Source organism: Brachycentrus maculatus, unplaced genomic scaffold (genome assembly GCF_059751285.1).
Source record: "Brachycentrus maculatus isolate JH-2025_06_01 unplaced genomic scaffold, ASM5975128v1 h1tg000190l, whole genome shotgun sequence".
NCBI lineage: Eukaryota > Metazoa > Arthropoda > Insecta > Trichoptera > Brachycentridae > Brachycentrus > Brachycentrus maculatus.
Window position 1 is genome coordinate 365,447 of NW_028280941.1, and position 16,893 is coordinate 382,339.

General features: G+C 31.0%; 1 protein-coding gene across 2 annotated transcripts in view; it reads right to left on the reverse strand.

Moving 5' to 3' along the window:
* The window catches only part of LOC148307741 (protein kinase C, brain isozyme-like), a 286,153-nt gene that overhangs the window by 34,534 nt on the left and 234,726 nt on the right, over positions 1-16,893 (reverse strand). Inside the window, exons 3-4 of one of the 2 annotated variants that reach the window (XM_088262900.1) lie at positions 14,902-14,984; positions 6,755-6,866 (exon numbers count right to left, since the gene is read on the reverse strand). In XM_088262900.1, coding sequence (XP_088119026.1) covers positions 6,755-6,866; positions 14,902-14,984 — 195 coding nt within the window. The remainder of the gene's footprint in view (positions 1-6,754; positions 6,867-14,901; positions 14,985-16,893) is intronic. The other variant, XM_088262899.1, reaches the window with a different exon arrangement.

The window sequence follows — 16,893 nt, forward strand, 5'->3', positions numbered from 1 at the left end:
TGGTGCATAGGGCACTGCATCGAATTGACGCAGTGTTATCCTGATCATTACTTACAAGAAGGCGATCACTCTTACGCTTCAGGAACCAGTCCAGGGTAATATTAAACAAATATTACAGTGTAAAATCACTCATACTTATTTTCACCCCCCTCTGGGAATCGAACCCGGGACCTCCAGCACGGTAGCTAAACACGCTGACCATTACACCACGGAGGCGGACAAAAATATCAATATATCAAAATATCAATATCCATATAAATTATGCTTCAAAATCATAACTTAAAATCCCAATATCCAAAAAAATCAATTTTAAAATCCCAATACCGAATAAATTAATTAAAAAAAATCACAAATTATAATCTCAACAACATCCAAATAAATTCAGCTATAAAATTTTATAATCAATTGGAAAAACTTACGATCCCATTACAAAACAATTCAGCTTTGAAATTCTAACTAAAAATACAGACACCCAAATAAATTTAGTTTTACAATTCCAAACAAAATTATCAATACCCATATAAATTAAACTTTAAAATCCCAACTTAAAATTCCAATACTCATATTTATGAAGCATTAAGATACCAACTAAAAATACCAATAATCGAATAAAATTTATATTTACTGTTTTTTTTATACTTTTTATTCAATTGAACTGGAATTATATCTTCATTCTTCGTCTTCTTCTTCAAACCCTTATCCTCACCCCAATGGTGCATAGGGCACTGCATCATATAAACGCAGTGTTATCTTGATCATGAACACATGAAGGAAAGGTGATCAGCCTTCCGCTTCAGGTAGCTGTCCAGGAGTTGAATAAATATTAGATTTAAAAAATCACTTAAATTTATTTGACCCCCCCCCTGGGAATCGAACCCGGGACCTCCGAAACAGTAGTCGAACGTGCTGACCATTACACTACGGAGGTGGACAAAATATAAGTACATAAGTACAAAATATAAGTACATAAGTACAAAATATAAGTACAGAGTACGGAATTATATAAGTACAGTAAAATAATAATAAGTTTCGGAATTTGATCGAGTTGGTGGTATGAACATACAAAAAAACCTTCTAGAGCAAATCACAGTTAAAAACCTTAGTACCCAAATAAATTTAGCATTAAAAACCCATCACCCAAACAAATAAAAAAGAAAATCCTTCCTTAAAATCCCGATGCCCAAAAAAATAGCTTTAAAATCCCGACACACCCAAATAATTTAGCTTTAAAATCAAACCACCCAAATAATTTAGCTTCAAAATCAAAACACCCAAATAATTTAGCTTCAAAATCAAACCGCCCAAATAATTAAGATTTAAAATCAAACCACCCAAATAATTTAGATTTAAAATCAAACCACCCAAATAATTTAGCTTTAAAATCAAACCACCCAAATAATTAAGCTTTAAAATCAAACCACCCAAATAATTTAGCTTTAAAATCAAAATACGCAAATAAATTAAAAACAAATTTGTGAATTGACTATTTTCTTCTTGCGAAATTTCACGGTGGAGGTTGGCAATCACTATGGTACTTTTTACTTTGTCTGAAGCCGCTCCAGACAGAGACTATTCAAGATTTTGATCCAAGACACACGTCTTTTTCCTACGCTACGTTAACCTTCGATTTCGCCATTAATACGTATAACTTCGCATTCCCCTCCCCTCAAAAGTCACTAATTTCCTACTAACTCTTAATTGCTCATTATTACTGATCTTTTGTTTTTACATTCCTCTCTATCATTTTTTTCTAGTTCAATTTTCTTTTCCTTTTATTGATTTTCACGAGAAAAGTATATCAATTTTTCAAATGGATTGTACGACTTCGCCACTAAAGAATTTCTACATAATAATTGTAACAACAGAACAGTTAGAATTTATACAACTGAAGAGTTAAAATTGAAAGCATAAATATATTTAATAATACTCATAAAACAGTAACATCGACTAACTGGTCGACATATTTAAGTCATTTTTAATGTAATATTTGATGGGAATCTTGATATTATTATCGATGAAAAAAACCTTAATTTTTGCCACTCTACCGAATTGATGAAGGTTTGTTTAAAGTATCATAATATGCAAAAGAGTCGTGAATCGCTTGGTTATAATTTAATACATCACGCTAATGGAATTGAACTCACGCCTCACACTTTATCTGATAAGTGAACTTCACTTAGCTATCGGCCTATCATATACACATGTACATACGTATAATAATATCATAAGTAAAGTACCGTGATAATGTTTCACCTATGTTTATTCTACCAGTATATCCTGTCTTCTCCATTTGGGAATTGTTCTACGCTGTATAGTATATCGAAAATCATGTACATTGGAGGATAACTCTAGTCAAAGGAGTTCACATGTTGTAAATTAATTATTAATATATTCCACATGGCTGTAAACTACGAACATTGTACTTCCAACCCTCGTATTTCTTCTGTGTTTTCAAGAAAATATCTTAAATTGGTAATTAACAAATATATTTCAGTAAAATGCTTTGTTTTACGGTATTAACATTAAATATAAATTATCTCATAAGAGAATCGTTTTTACCATTTATATAAATATAATTGTAAATATATTTTGTATATACTAGAATTTATCTGACACTAAAATTAAGGAAAATCATTATTTAAATTTCTTACATTTTTCCTTCTAAAAATTAGCATTATTTTTCTCGTATAATAAGGTGCAATTAGTGCTTTATGACATGTGAATTCTCGAATAGAAAGAGATTTAATTTTTTTAAATACAGATTTAAATAGTTTCTAGAAATGGTTCGCGGTAACACGATTCTTTTATGAAAAAGTTTATATTTAAGAAATTTATCACATAAAAAATACTGAAAACAATAAAAGAAGAGGATATTAGAAAAAAAGAACAACAGGACACATAAAATTAATAAAACGTCACATATTTATAAGGTTAACATTTTAAAAATTATCACATCGATTTAATCTGAAAGAATAACACTTTTATTTTACTGGACAGACAATAGAAAAATATAAATAAGCGTCACACAACAATTATTATCAAAAAGGGAAGATTCAAAAGACACGTATCATAACTCCAAAAACACTTAAAAATGCAGGTAAAAATAAACGATAAAAATATATTCTTTTATACAAAAAAAGACATTTAGAAACTTTATCATACTTTTCTATACTCAGCATAAAAATATAATTTTAACATCGGTAAAAGATAATGCTTTAATTCTTAATTTTTTTCGGGGCCTATATGTTTTTGAAAAATGTTTGTATGTACCCACAGTAAAAGCCAAATATATGGATAAAAGTATCAAGTACATATTTTTTCTGTTTTTTTATTTATGAATACCCTTACCCCAATTATTTTTTTACATTTCTTTTTTTTTCATCCTAATCATCCTAATCATTTGAGGATATTTCACTTTCATTGTCAATATATGCTATGGTTTAGTTGAAACACTCATTTCCAACAATTATATCAAGTTCAATTAAATATTGTACATCATATTTGTATCCATTGATTTGGCCACTATTGTAAAGTAATGTATATGTTTTGTAAAATTATAAGGAAGATTCTGTTAAATGGTGTTTATTTTACTGACTTGTGTGTAAAAAATGTAAAATGTAGAGTGTATAACGATTAATGACATGGTGATAATTTTAAGATAAATGGGATGTCAAAATTAAAGATCATGTATGGGAAAGCATATATTTTTAAGCTTGCTACACCAACAACAAAAATACATAAATGACATTTATTTTGATTAATTTCTTAAAAAAATAATTAATGTTAAATTAAGGTTTTTTAAACTTTATTTTAATTATTTAATCAGTGTTATTTTATTATACAAAACATTTACTAATCGCAGAGTCAGAATGCAAGGTTTATACAGGATGGCGCAAAATGAATCACCCTATCGGTAGATGTTATGAACTTTTGCGAATGGCGTCGTACGTCAATCACATCTGGCATTTGTAAACTAGACAGCTGCAGTAAAAAAAAATAGAGCAGCGCAAAATTAATCATCCAATTTTGTTTTAGAATATTTTTTTTAAATAGTAAAAAAATTAGCAATGCAAATCTTTAATTCAACCTTTTTATTTTTTTCTGTTAAGTGAAAAAGATGATATCCGTCAAGTGGCTGCCGCCAGTGTTGATACACATTTGTGCCCGTTTTATCAATTTGTTCATATACTACAGCTGTCTAGTTCACAAATATCAAATATGATTAACGTGCGACGCTTTTTGCAAAAATTATAACATCTTCCGGTAGGGTGATGAATTTTGCTCCACCTGTATAAGCGGAAAAAATGTTGAAAAATATAATGTCATATTCCCATACATTTTTTTCAGATGTAACACTACATTTTGACTGTGCGTAATGTCTAAGGCAAACGTATAGATGCACGTTTTGAAACTATGCTATGAACATTTATAGCTAGGTGTCTGAACTAGTGGTCTGAAGTCACATCCACAAATATTAGATCGTGTGCTCGGTAAGTCAGTGGCTGGATATAGAAATATTTTCAGTGAGTTAGTGAAGAAAGTAACATTCTTTTTGCGATGTGTTATTGTATAATATGATGAACATTCAGCTGGTGAGATGTGCTGGTGATAGAATAAATGATGAAAAAAATAATCGAAAGCTGAAAAGCAAAATAAAAGAGCTCATGAAAAAAGTGATGCTGACGTTACGCAAAATGTATGGTACATTATGAAGTTTTTAAGATTTACACCGAAATAGTTTAATTTCACTATCTCAAAAGATAAACATATTAGAACGTTTTACTTCATTCACTTTTTTTAATATCACATATACTAAAATCCTTTCATTAAAAGAAAAAAATGTCTGCGACAATAGTCATGAAAATCGATTCTATACTTGAGAACCTATTCTACGCTTAAAAGGCAATTCTGTATTGTGTTAAAATGTATTGTATAAAAACCAATCCTGTATTGAGTAAAATGTATTGTATAAAAACCAATCCTGTACTTAAGGGTCTATTTTCGTGCCAATAGGTACGAAAACAGATTTTATTCTTCAGAGTATATTTATCACTTTGTATAAAAACTTATTCTGTACTTAAGAGCCTATTTTCGTATCAAAAGGTACAAAAACTTATTACATTCTTTAGAGTGCATTTTTTATCACTTTGTATAAAAACTTATTCTGTACTTTGGAGTCAATTTTCATGTCAATAGGTACGAGAACTGATTATGTATATTCTTTAGAATGTGTTTTAGTATCACTTTAAACTTATTCTGTACTAAAGGGTCTGTTTTTGTGTCAATGTGTACGAAAGCTAATTATATTCTAAAATATGCATTTTTGTATCATTTATAAAAACTGATTATGCAATTTGGAGCCTCTTTTTGCATCAATAGGTACAAACACTTGCGATAATATTTATCATAAATTCAGACATAAATTCAGATTAAATTGATCACAGAACATTTCCTTGTTTTTCTTTTTGGTGAAGTATTTTTATCATTCTTCTCTTAGATTAATTATAATTTTGTGTCTTAATTGAAGAACTTATTCCCTCTCTCATACTGTAAAAGAAGAGTTGACATAATTAATATGATACACAAGTGAATGAAGCAAAATGTTTTAATTTATCTACCGCGCTAATGACCACTGTTAAAACCAGATCAATACATGTTGACGATTAGTTTTCAGGGAATTATTTCTCACTAGAATAAAAGCGTTAGCGGTTATTGGAAGTTGTATAAAAGCTCTGGGTTAATGCCGCGTTTACATTTTGCGCAATGCCTTTTTTCCATAACCATGTCGAGCAAAATATTGCCATTGCATTCCCAACCACTGCGTAAAACGTAAACAGTAAGAGACAGGGATATAGCTGGGGTCGCCCGATCTGCATCGTAGCGAGATGCGCAGTACCGGAGGATGAAGAGACAAAAGAGGCCAAGACTCAAACAGACGAGCAGAGGTGAGTATGCAGTAGTTTATCGAGGCACCACGTCGAACCCAACTTGCGTCCGAATTCCAAGGGAGAGAAACAAACCCACGCGAGAAAGAACAAAAGTCAAAGATGAAATCGGTTTTTAAAATGAGGACTCAACACAGGTGTCGCAGAATGTGGAAGTCTGGGTATTTACAGGGTTTACGACTTGTTGAAATGAACACTTTATACGTGAACACTCTCTTCATCATTCATCGTTCGCTTTGTACAATACCATTACAAACACTCTTTCATGGCTACCAGTTTCGCAATAACGATTTCATTATTAGGTCAATTCTATCATCAATCTACAGTTGACCTGATGATGGACGGGTTGTTCTGGCACCGGTAGTCACGAAGCCGTGTTTTGAAATGCTTTCACACAAAGTAAATGAGGAATGATAAGCAGATTAAGTTCAGTTCAGGTCGGGTTTGGGTTTGATCAGGTTGGGTTTAGATTTGATCATGTTGGGTTTAGGTTTGATCAGGTTGGGTTTAGGTTTCTTCAGGTTGGGTTTGGGTTTGACCATGTCAGGTTCGGGTATTATCATGTCGGGTTTGGGTTTGCACAGGTTGGGTTCGGGTTTGATCAGGTTGGGTTCGGGTTCGACCAGGTTGAATTTGGATTTAATCACGAAGAGTTTGGGTTTGACCATGTCGGATTCGGGTTTGATCAGATTGGGTTTGGGTTTGACCATGTTGGGTTTGGGTTCGTCAATGTCGGGTTCGGGTTTGTTCGTGTCGAGTTGGGTTCTCCCCCCCGGAGCCGGCGCGGGCGCTGTCCCGTGGGCCGTTACCTTGGCACTTGAGCCCCTGATGCAGGATGCCGTACAGCAGCGAGCCGCAGTGGTCGCAGAACGTGGGCGACGAGTAAGTGCACGCCTTGAAGTTGTGCTTAGTTCTCGTGTCCTACGCCAGACCACACACATTACATCACACCGCCATGGAAGGCGCTCGCCTCGCATTCACCCTCCTCGAGATACCAGCCTCAATATGTGGGCTCCACACGCGAACACGTTCTCAGAGATTTTGAGCCAGGATTAAAATAAATTAACCCTTTTAATACCCTTGAGCCAAAACTTGTATAAAACAATCTAAGACACTCTACCGATATATCGAATTTGTACAATTTCCTATTTAATATCATCAAATTTTAGAATTTTAGACATATACTAGAAAAAAATTTCATGTTAGGTTATAACGTAATGTTATAAAATAAAACAATAATATGAACTTCTTATTTATTTTTACCCGTATTCGGACTTGATCACATATTGATTTGATTTTGATCAAATATATATTTTTTTTATTTATTCTAACGTATCGCAAAATTATTTGATTTATATAAATACTTGTTTTCTACAAAATTTCTTCACGTAAAATCGAATTCTACTGGTTTATTTCTAAAACTTAAAACGATTTGCTACTACTACTACTAAAAAAAAATAAGATCCTTACACTCTTCAATCTAATTAATTTATTGTATAAGCCTTATTATAGGTTTAAAATATTTTTTCTCAAGAAAAAAAATACATACAAAACTATATCCGTTTTTTTAATACTCAAAAAATATGCATTTTTCAGGGTAATTAAAGCCTTAAAAAATCAAAGGGTATTAAAAGGTTTGGAAAAAAATTCGGCGTTGAGTGGTATTCGAAAAAAAATTGATATTTATTTTTAAAATAATTCCATGTCTTTTAAAATATAATTTAATTTAAAGGTTTCAAGAAAACGTTGAAATTCGAAGTATCGTTCAAATGAACAATTATGGTACAATTAAATATTAAAATATTGTCAGTCTTAAATATTACCTGTACCATATTAAAGTGTAGAAATATTTTTTTTAAATTTATTTTTTAGCCCATTTATCTGATTTATCCGGAATAATGCCGGATTTTATTTCACGTATTATTTCATTCCTTAAAGTTACAACATCTTGTTTAATTTGCCATTCAATCAATTATCTCTCAAACAATAAATCGTTTTTTTATTCGTAAACTTGTACGTATAACATATAATATGTAAAAATTATTACTTTAAAAAATATATGAAACAAGGAATTGAGTAAGTATAACTTTTTTAAAGAAAAAAAATTCAGTAAAATACTGAATACAATAAATTACGTGAATATGCATTGCTGTAAACTGAAATTATTCCCGATTTAAACGAAAAAATAAAACACTTGTATAACATAACTTTTTTTTATTTATATGTACACACGACCAATTTCGATACCTACAGATGTTTTCATCACAAGATACAAAAACTTGATAAGAACATGTAAATTTTGCAAAACTAGTCGTGTTTACATTAATAAACTCAAAAAAGTAGTTTTAAAAAAGAGTTTTATTTTTATATTCAAATCATGCTATCCCACAAAGTTATTTTTAATCAATAACTAACGAAATAATTTATTTTTATACTGAATTTGATACTGAGGCAATCTGTAATATTAAGTTACTTAATTAAAATCAAAGCCATATGTTTCCCAGTTATAACCAATAACAAAGCATTTGAATAAAAAAAACAAATGTATGGTATATTTCAAGGCTGAAAGCAAACAATAATAAACTGTGTATTACTTTTCATTTCAAATAAATATTTCAAAACGTGATATGGCATAATGAAACACATAACAAAATAAAATATGATAAACCTGTCGAACATCATGATGAAATACAAACACCATACGAACCGTTTCAAAAATCACCCAAATTGTTAAAATGTTCTGAAACTTATCCCAAAAACACAAATAAACCACCCAAACTTTGAATAAATCAATATCATCTCGTCTTAGTCAAATTGGTTTGATAATATTTGAAAGTATCCTTTACTTCATTTGGTCCCAAAACTTGAACTCTGGCTTATTGCTACGTCACGAATTATGCACAAAATGTATGCAACTCAATTTATTTTTAAAAGTGACTTCAAATCAATTTTACCAAGACGATTTGTTAACAACCTTAAACCATTGTTCTTTTACAGCCATAATGTATGTTTAAAATCAATAAAAACACTTATTTTTATTTATCAGTAAGTAGATAAGTAAAGTTATTAATTAATATACAAAAAATAAAAATGTATACGTTATATTTTGATATCTTAACAAAAAGGAAAAATATATGATTTTGCATTAATTGATTCGGCAGCCTTTGTGGTAATATCTTTTAATTTTTCCATCAAGTTTTACATCATAAATATGTACCACATTGTGACACGTGTTTCGATGCTTTCCACATCATTTACAAACATCGTTTTCAAACACGGGGTTTGAAAACGATGTTAAGAAAATGTGGTATTTACCAAGTAAAACTTTAAAAAAAAGAATATGGTATTTACAGGGCTTATAAACATTCATAGTCTGGTTAAGTGATCGCTTTGACACGTGTGCAAATATCACCATTCATTCTACCCATGATTGACAAAAGCACTAATCAATTTTTTGGACTTTTCTCAACTCTACATATATTATTGATTTCATGAAACTAACTGGAGACATCTTTAGTGGGCAGAGGAATGCTTTTCTTTTGCAGAGACTCTTTTAAATTCGACGTATGCAAGATTCGAACCCCGGATTATTTTTACATACTGAGAGAGACGTCTGAAAACATGATTTTCATTTTTTATGCAGCTTATAATTTCACCTGTTATTTTATTCACAACATTTGTGTTGCGAATATAATAATAATAGGTTTATACATTCGCAATACGATGTTGTGAATATATGAACATATTGACCGATTGGCAACGAAATACCTAGGGACTGAAGAATGCCGATTCTTCGAAAGGTAATCAATTTCCATCAAAGAACTCTCATTCATCCCCTAGAGTAAGAAGCCACGAGGTAAAAACGCGAGAATACGCCTCCAATAATTCAGAAGAAACTCAACAAACGGGAAACAAGTATTACATAAACGACAATAGAGAATTACTAAAGCGTTCATTTGTCATTCGAGGAAAAATGTCTTCCCAAATACAATAATTTATAGTATTTTTTCAAAAGGTATAGTATTATTTTAAAAATCTTCTTCTTCTTGTTCTAACCCTTAACTGCACTTAATGGTGCAACAGCCATCTATGTTGGATGGAGAAAGCTTTTATTCAGCAGATACCCTTTTATTTGGATGTATGCAAAACCCGAACCCCGGATTATTTTTACAAACTAGTAAACGCTTAACCCTCCCTTTCCGGTGTTGTGTACCTTGTACACATTGCTTCTTATAACCATAATATCTCTATAAATATAATAAATACAAGGCTAAAATTTTAGGTATTCCTCTATAACATATTTAAGCATTGATTTAAAAAATAATATTAATAATAATCAGAATTTATCGGGTACATCAGAGGTATTTTGTGAATATCGGAAACAAATTCGCGTATAAACAGCGCATGAAGAGTGTGCGGGAAGCGCGACACTATATTCGCATCTCACTCTTACATTCTTTCACTGTGTAATTGCAAGGAGCTCAAAGCTCAATGTTCTCAGACTTTCTCCGGCTAGCGGATAGCGCCACTAGCGGCACTCGGCAGTCACCAGAGTGGGCAAACGCTTTTTTCGTGAACGTTGTCAGATGGTTTTTTAATGATTTCAGCAAATAAATCTAAATGATTATATTTTTTTACTTCATTTTAATTAATTAAAGGGATTAGCCACGAATGTCCGTATTTTTCCGATTTAAAATCGCTAATTTTTATTGTGTAGTGACTACTCACGTTTTATTTTAGCACCTGAAGGGAAAGGTTAAAACATGTTTATATATATATTTTTTTTACCGCTTATAGTTTGACTGAATTTGAATAATTATTTATGAATACAAAATTAAGCAGATAGGTAAGATGTTTGAATTTATAAGCTTTTAAAGAAGGAACAAAGCTTTCAGGATCTTTGAGATTTCACGACCCTTTTATTTATAAACGTGGATTCGTTTGACCCGCTGGCAAAGAGATCATTCAATCATCATTATACGAAACCTGACCGATGTGTTTACACGTGAATTAACCCCCAACCAAACACACTCGACCATATCAGCACATACGAAGGTATTATTCGTTATCAATTCATCAGGATGATGAAATCCCAAAACGCTACAAGCACTCCTAAATCAGAGCATACCATTAACCTGCCCATACAGGGTGGTGCAAAATTAATTACCCTATCGAAGGATGTTATAATTTTTGCAAATGACGTTGTACGTCAATCGTATTTGACGAAATTCTCAGAAACTAATATTTATTACATTCACACTTTTATCTTTTCCCGATTCGAGTACTTGCTCAATCGACTCTATCCATACTCTATGTTACATATCGCTAACTCCTTTCAACAACGTCATATATGAAAAAAACTTAAAGAATATAATAGAATCTATTAAAAATAAATATCAAGCCACTTATTGAACTTTTTAATGTGCAACAGACCTTGGTAAAACCTGAAGGTTTTTTATCCATTTGGAAAATATTTAGTATATTTAAAAAATAATTAAAAAATACCTTTTCTTCAAAACGCAAAAATAATACTTTCTGCCCTGTAGCGGGTAAATATTGAGTTAAAAATATGCCATTTTTCCTGGGATATAGTACATTTTTTGGGCATTCCGAAAATATGCACAACTGAAAATTGTCGATTTTTGATTTATGAAGTTGTTGAAAGCAGTGAGCGATATATAGTATTACGTGTATATCGGAGTGATTTGACCCAATTAGAGTGCAGCCCGAATGCTATTTTTATTACAGCCTTGCATAAAAAAAGATCAATATTTGCAGCTACTACTCGCTGTGATCAGTGAACGAGGGAAGTTCTATTTTGAAACGTTTTGATGTTTTGTCAATGCAGTTATATGTAGCAATACCAGGAACGCATGAATCGGAAATAAATCGAATGAACAAACTACCAACACAAAATTTACATGTATTATGTATTACTAACACACATTTAAAAAAAAATTCGCACAGGTTTTTCACTTCAAATTGGACATTCCATTGTATTTCATGAAAAAAGGTTAGATATATATATATATATATATATATATATATATATATATATATATATATATATATATATATATATATATATATATATATATATATATATATATATATATATATGTATATGTATATATATATATATATATATATATATATATATATATATATACATATATATATATATATATATATATGTCGTAACTAGATTTCATCGTCAATTGGACGTAAGGTAATTTAAAATAGAATTCACAACAAACGAAATACAGAAATTCACGCGAAAAACTTAAGGTAGTTGCTGGTATGATTTAAACATATTTTTAAAAGGAAAACATATTTATTATGGCTGTAAAAGAACGACGGTATTAAATAATAAAGCGATTCAACCATGAAACCTTTGATTACCAAAATGATCCTACTAATGTTTTATGAACTCGTTGCATATAAATAATAATACAAAAAATGAAATGGCTGTGTTAGTAGACAAATTGTAAACATGGAAAATGAAATGCTTTCACCGGGTGGTATAAGAAATATATATTTATTAAGTATTTTCTTGAGTTGGTAAATTTCTTGCGAGTAACGTGTGTAGTTTATTATATAAAATAGTAATTTTTAACAGAATTATCACTTTTTACCGCAATGAAAAAAGCTCACGGTCGATTTAAGTTATTTTCGAAAGAATTCCGACCTCATTTGTACTGAAAGTCACTGAAAAAAAATTACAACCCTTTTAAACCGACTCCAAAATGCTATTTTTCATTACAGTTAAAAATGGTGAAAATGCCATTGATTATTTATAAGGTTTCCGGTATGACAATCCAAGTGAGTGTATTCTGTCACCTATCCGAATGAAATAGGCACTTAAATCGAAGTATTGTTGCCACGGAGTCTGTCCAGATAAAAGGTTAATTTGATTAAAATCAATTATGCATGACGTTTGAATTTTATTGCATATCTTCTGAACACATCATACCAAAGATCATCCCAGTGTTGCCAAAATGTAGAAATTGATACTTAGAGATGTGGCAATATCTCAAAATTAAAAAAAAAGTATTACAGTAACACAATTGTTATTTTTACATTTACTTTATGTTATATGGAGATCAAGCTTTATCGTATATCTTAATTAGGATACATATTTGGGAACACATGGATGATATTGATATCTGATAAGTTTCGTTAAAGTCTTTCAAAATTTTAAATACAAAAAAAAGAAACAAGAAACTTGACGCAGTAATGTAAACTATATTACAATTTTATTACTAAACAATCAAAGATCTTTAGAACAAAAGAGAAAATTATTAATGATTATTTAAAAATGCTTTTATTATTAACATTTTGACTGTGTTCAAATACTTGTTCACAAATCTGGATTATCTCTAATTATGGGAGTTCTTTAACATATAATTTTTTTGACATCTGAACATAGATGAAGAAGAATATGGAAGTCTGGGCATTAACGGGGCTTACGACCGTTACAGGCTGATTTAAACCAAAACCAGCTTATAACGGTCGTAAGCCCCGTAAATGCAAAGACTTCCTTCCATATTCTTCTTCATCTACATATGTTGAGATGTCAGAAAAAAATATTTTATTTTTAATTAAAATAACGATAAACTTATCTACGCTACATAGTTATCACGTTATCTTTTCACTTTAATTTTAGGCCAGGTGGCCCAAGGGAATTGAAGGATGACAAGTCAATCGTTTGTAGCGCAGTGCGTCAAGTTCCTTGAAATGGTCTACAAATGAAGGCAGTGTGGAGGTCCTCACCAAAAAGTTACATTCCCAATACTGCACAAAAAAAATCATTTAAATGCAAATCTGTTTGTTCTGTTTACTGTATTCTATCAAAATATTAATTCAAGTTGCGACGAAACGAGACCAATCCTGTTTTAAACTAATATGAAATAATTAAATCGCACAAAAACGTAACAATTTTACAAGCTGGAATTCCTGATTACTTAAAATCATTTATAAAGGAAATGTAACGTTGCGACAAAACGTGACCAATCCTGTTTTAAACTTATATGAAATAATTAAATCGCACAAAAATGTTAAAAATTTTACAAGCTGGATTTCCTGATAACTTAAAATAATTTATGAAGGAAATGTAACGTTGCGACAAAACGTGACCAATCCTGTGTTAAACCAGAATGAAATCGTTAAATCGCACTTAAACGTAACAAATTTTACAAGTTAGAATTCCTGATTACTTAAAATTATTTATAAACGAAATGTAACGTTGCGACAAAACGTGACCAATCCTGTGTTAAACCAGCATGAAATCATTAAATCGAACCAAAATTTCACAAGCTAGAATTCCCCATTACTTAAAATCATTTATAAAGGAAATGTAACGTTGCGACAAAACGTGACCAATCCTGTGTTAAACCAGAATGAAATCGTTAAATCGCACTTAAACGTAACAAATTTTACAAGTTAGAATTCCTGATTACTTAAAATTATTTATAAACGAAATGTAACGTTGCGACAAAACGTGACCAATCCTGTGTTAAACCAGCACGAAATCGTTAAATCGCACCAAAACGTAACAATTTTACAAACTAGAATTCCTGATTACTTAAAATCATTTATAAACGAAATGTAACGTTGCGACAAAACGTGACCAATCCTGTGTTAAACCAGCATGAAATCGTTAAATCGCACTAAAACGTAACAAATTTTACAAGTTAGAATTCCTGATTACTTAAAATCATTTATAAACGAAATGTAACGTTGCGACAAAACGTGACCAATCCTGTGTTAAACCAGCACGAAATCGTTAAATCGCACCAAAACGTAACAATTTTACAAACTAGAATTCCTGATTACTTAAAATCATTTATAATGGAAATGTAACGTTTTGGTGAGGACCTCGCCAAGTGTACTCGATTGCCAGACAAGTTAAGGTACTGTGAAAACGTGTGACAAGTGGAAGCTGTTGTCAACTTACGTCCGAGTCGGCACCCTTGTCAGCTCCAGGGCAGGTGAAGGTGACATACTCGTGGCACCGCTTGTGGACCACGAAGCTGCAAACTGAAAACAAAACGAGTCATTGTCAGTTAATGTTCTCCTGAAAAAATCTGTGAAGACTTTAAAATATTAACGCAGACACTCATTACAGTTCTGAATCATTTAAAAAGAGTATGTTTATAAACTAACACTATATTTTGTATATCAAAAGCATTGATGACTTTGTGGTATGGTAATAAAACACTCTCCTTACCATCCATTGTTTACTTTGGGTATTACCACTTTTTAAACACTTATTTTAAAAAACGTTATTTTTATACAAATGTCAAATCGTAATGATTTTATTTTAATGACCTGATGATGGAATAGTTTTCCGAAACCGGAAGTCATAAATAAGTGTTTAAAAAGTGGTATTACACAAAGTAAACAATGGATGGTAAGGAGAGTGTTTTTTTACACTCTCCTTATCATTCATCGTTTACTTTGTGTAATACCATTTTTATAAACGGTTTCGGAAAAAAAAAATCGGTTTTTTAGTTATATTACTATACCACAACGTTATCAATGTTTTTAAAATACAAAATATGTTTATAAACTATTTAAAACATTTTGAGTGTGTCCAGATAATTGTTCACAAATCTGGATTATTGCCGTTTAGGAGTTATTTTATAACTTTTTTGACTCCGTATATCCATAATAATAATAAACCATATCCACTCCCTAGGTGGAGCATATGGAGTCCAAAAACTGTCTCCAGGCTTTTCTGTCGGCTGCCAGATTCCTTGCATCTTCCCAAGTCAGATCCGCGTCCCGAAGTTCTGACGAGAACTGCCGACGAATTGTCAGCAGTGGTCGTCATGGGCGGCGCGAACCTGATGCCTTGTAAAAGAGGCAAGCTTGATTAAGGCTCTCAGGAGGCATGCGGAGTACATGGCCAAGCCAACTGAATCGCCTTTTCTTGACGACAAATATATCCATATATGATCAATATATCTAAGGGTTCCGAAAATTCTGTAGTGTGGTTGTCAATCATGGGAAGAATTGGTGCATGTTACACGTGTGTAAAGTGATCACTTAACAATCAAGCTTATGACGGTCGTAAGCCCTGTAAACGCCCAGAATTCAATATTCTTTTTCAGCTATGTTAAGATGTCAAAAAATAAACTTTTTACTGGAGATAATCCAGATTTATAAACGGGTATTTGGACACACTCAAAATGTTGTACTAAGTAATTATATAGTAAGTAAATATATATATAGTATAGTTTGTAAGTTAAGAAAAAAACATATGCTTAAATTTTTTGTCATATTTATGAGACAAACGCTAAACTTAGAACAGGATTGTCAAATATAAACCAAAAAAAAATATTAAAAAAATAGGCGAAGTAAAATCTTATAATAACGAATATCAAAAACTTTTACATTTTTTTATGAATACACATATCGCTCACTCCTTTCAACAACGTCATAAACCAAAAATCGTCAATTTTCAGTTGTACATGTTTTCGAAATGCTTAGAAAATGTACTTTATCCCAGCAAAAGAGGCATATTTTTAATTTAATATTTACCAGCTACAGGACAGAAAATGTTGTTTTTGCATTTTGAAGAAAAGGTATTGTTTGATTATTTTGAAGAAAAGGTATTGTTTAATTATTTTGTTGAATATATTGAATATTTTTCAAATGGACAAAAAACCTTCAGATTTTACCTAAAAAGATATGTTGCACAGTAAAAAGTTCAATAAGTGGCTTGATGTTTATCTTTAATACATTGTGTTATATTTTTAAACATTAAAAACGTTCTCCTGAAAAATCAAGTTTTTTGATTTATGACGTTCTTGAAAGGAGTGAGCGATATGACAACACCATCTTATGTAGGTAATTTTCTGTATGATGCTTACCAAACTTTTCTCGTTTTAATATGATTATTTTCATTCAGATCAATTTCGTAAAGATTAGCGACACTTTTCGT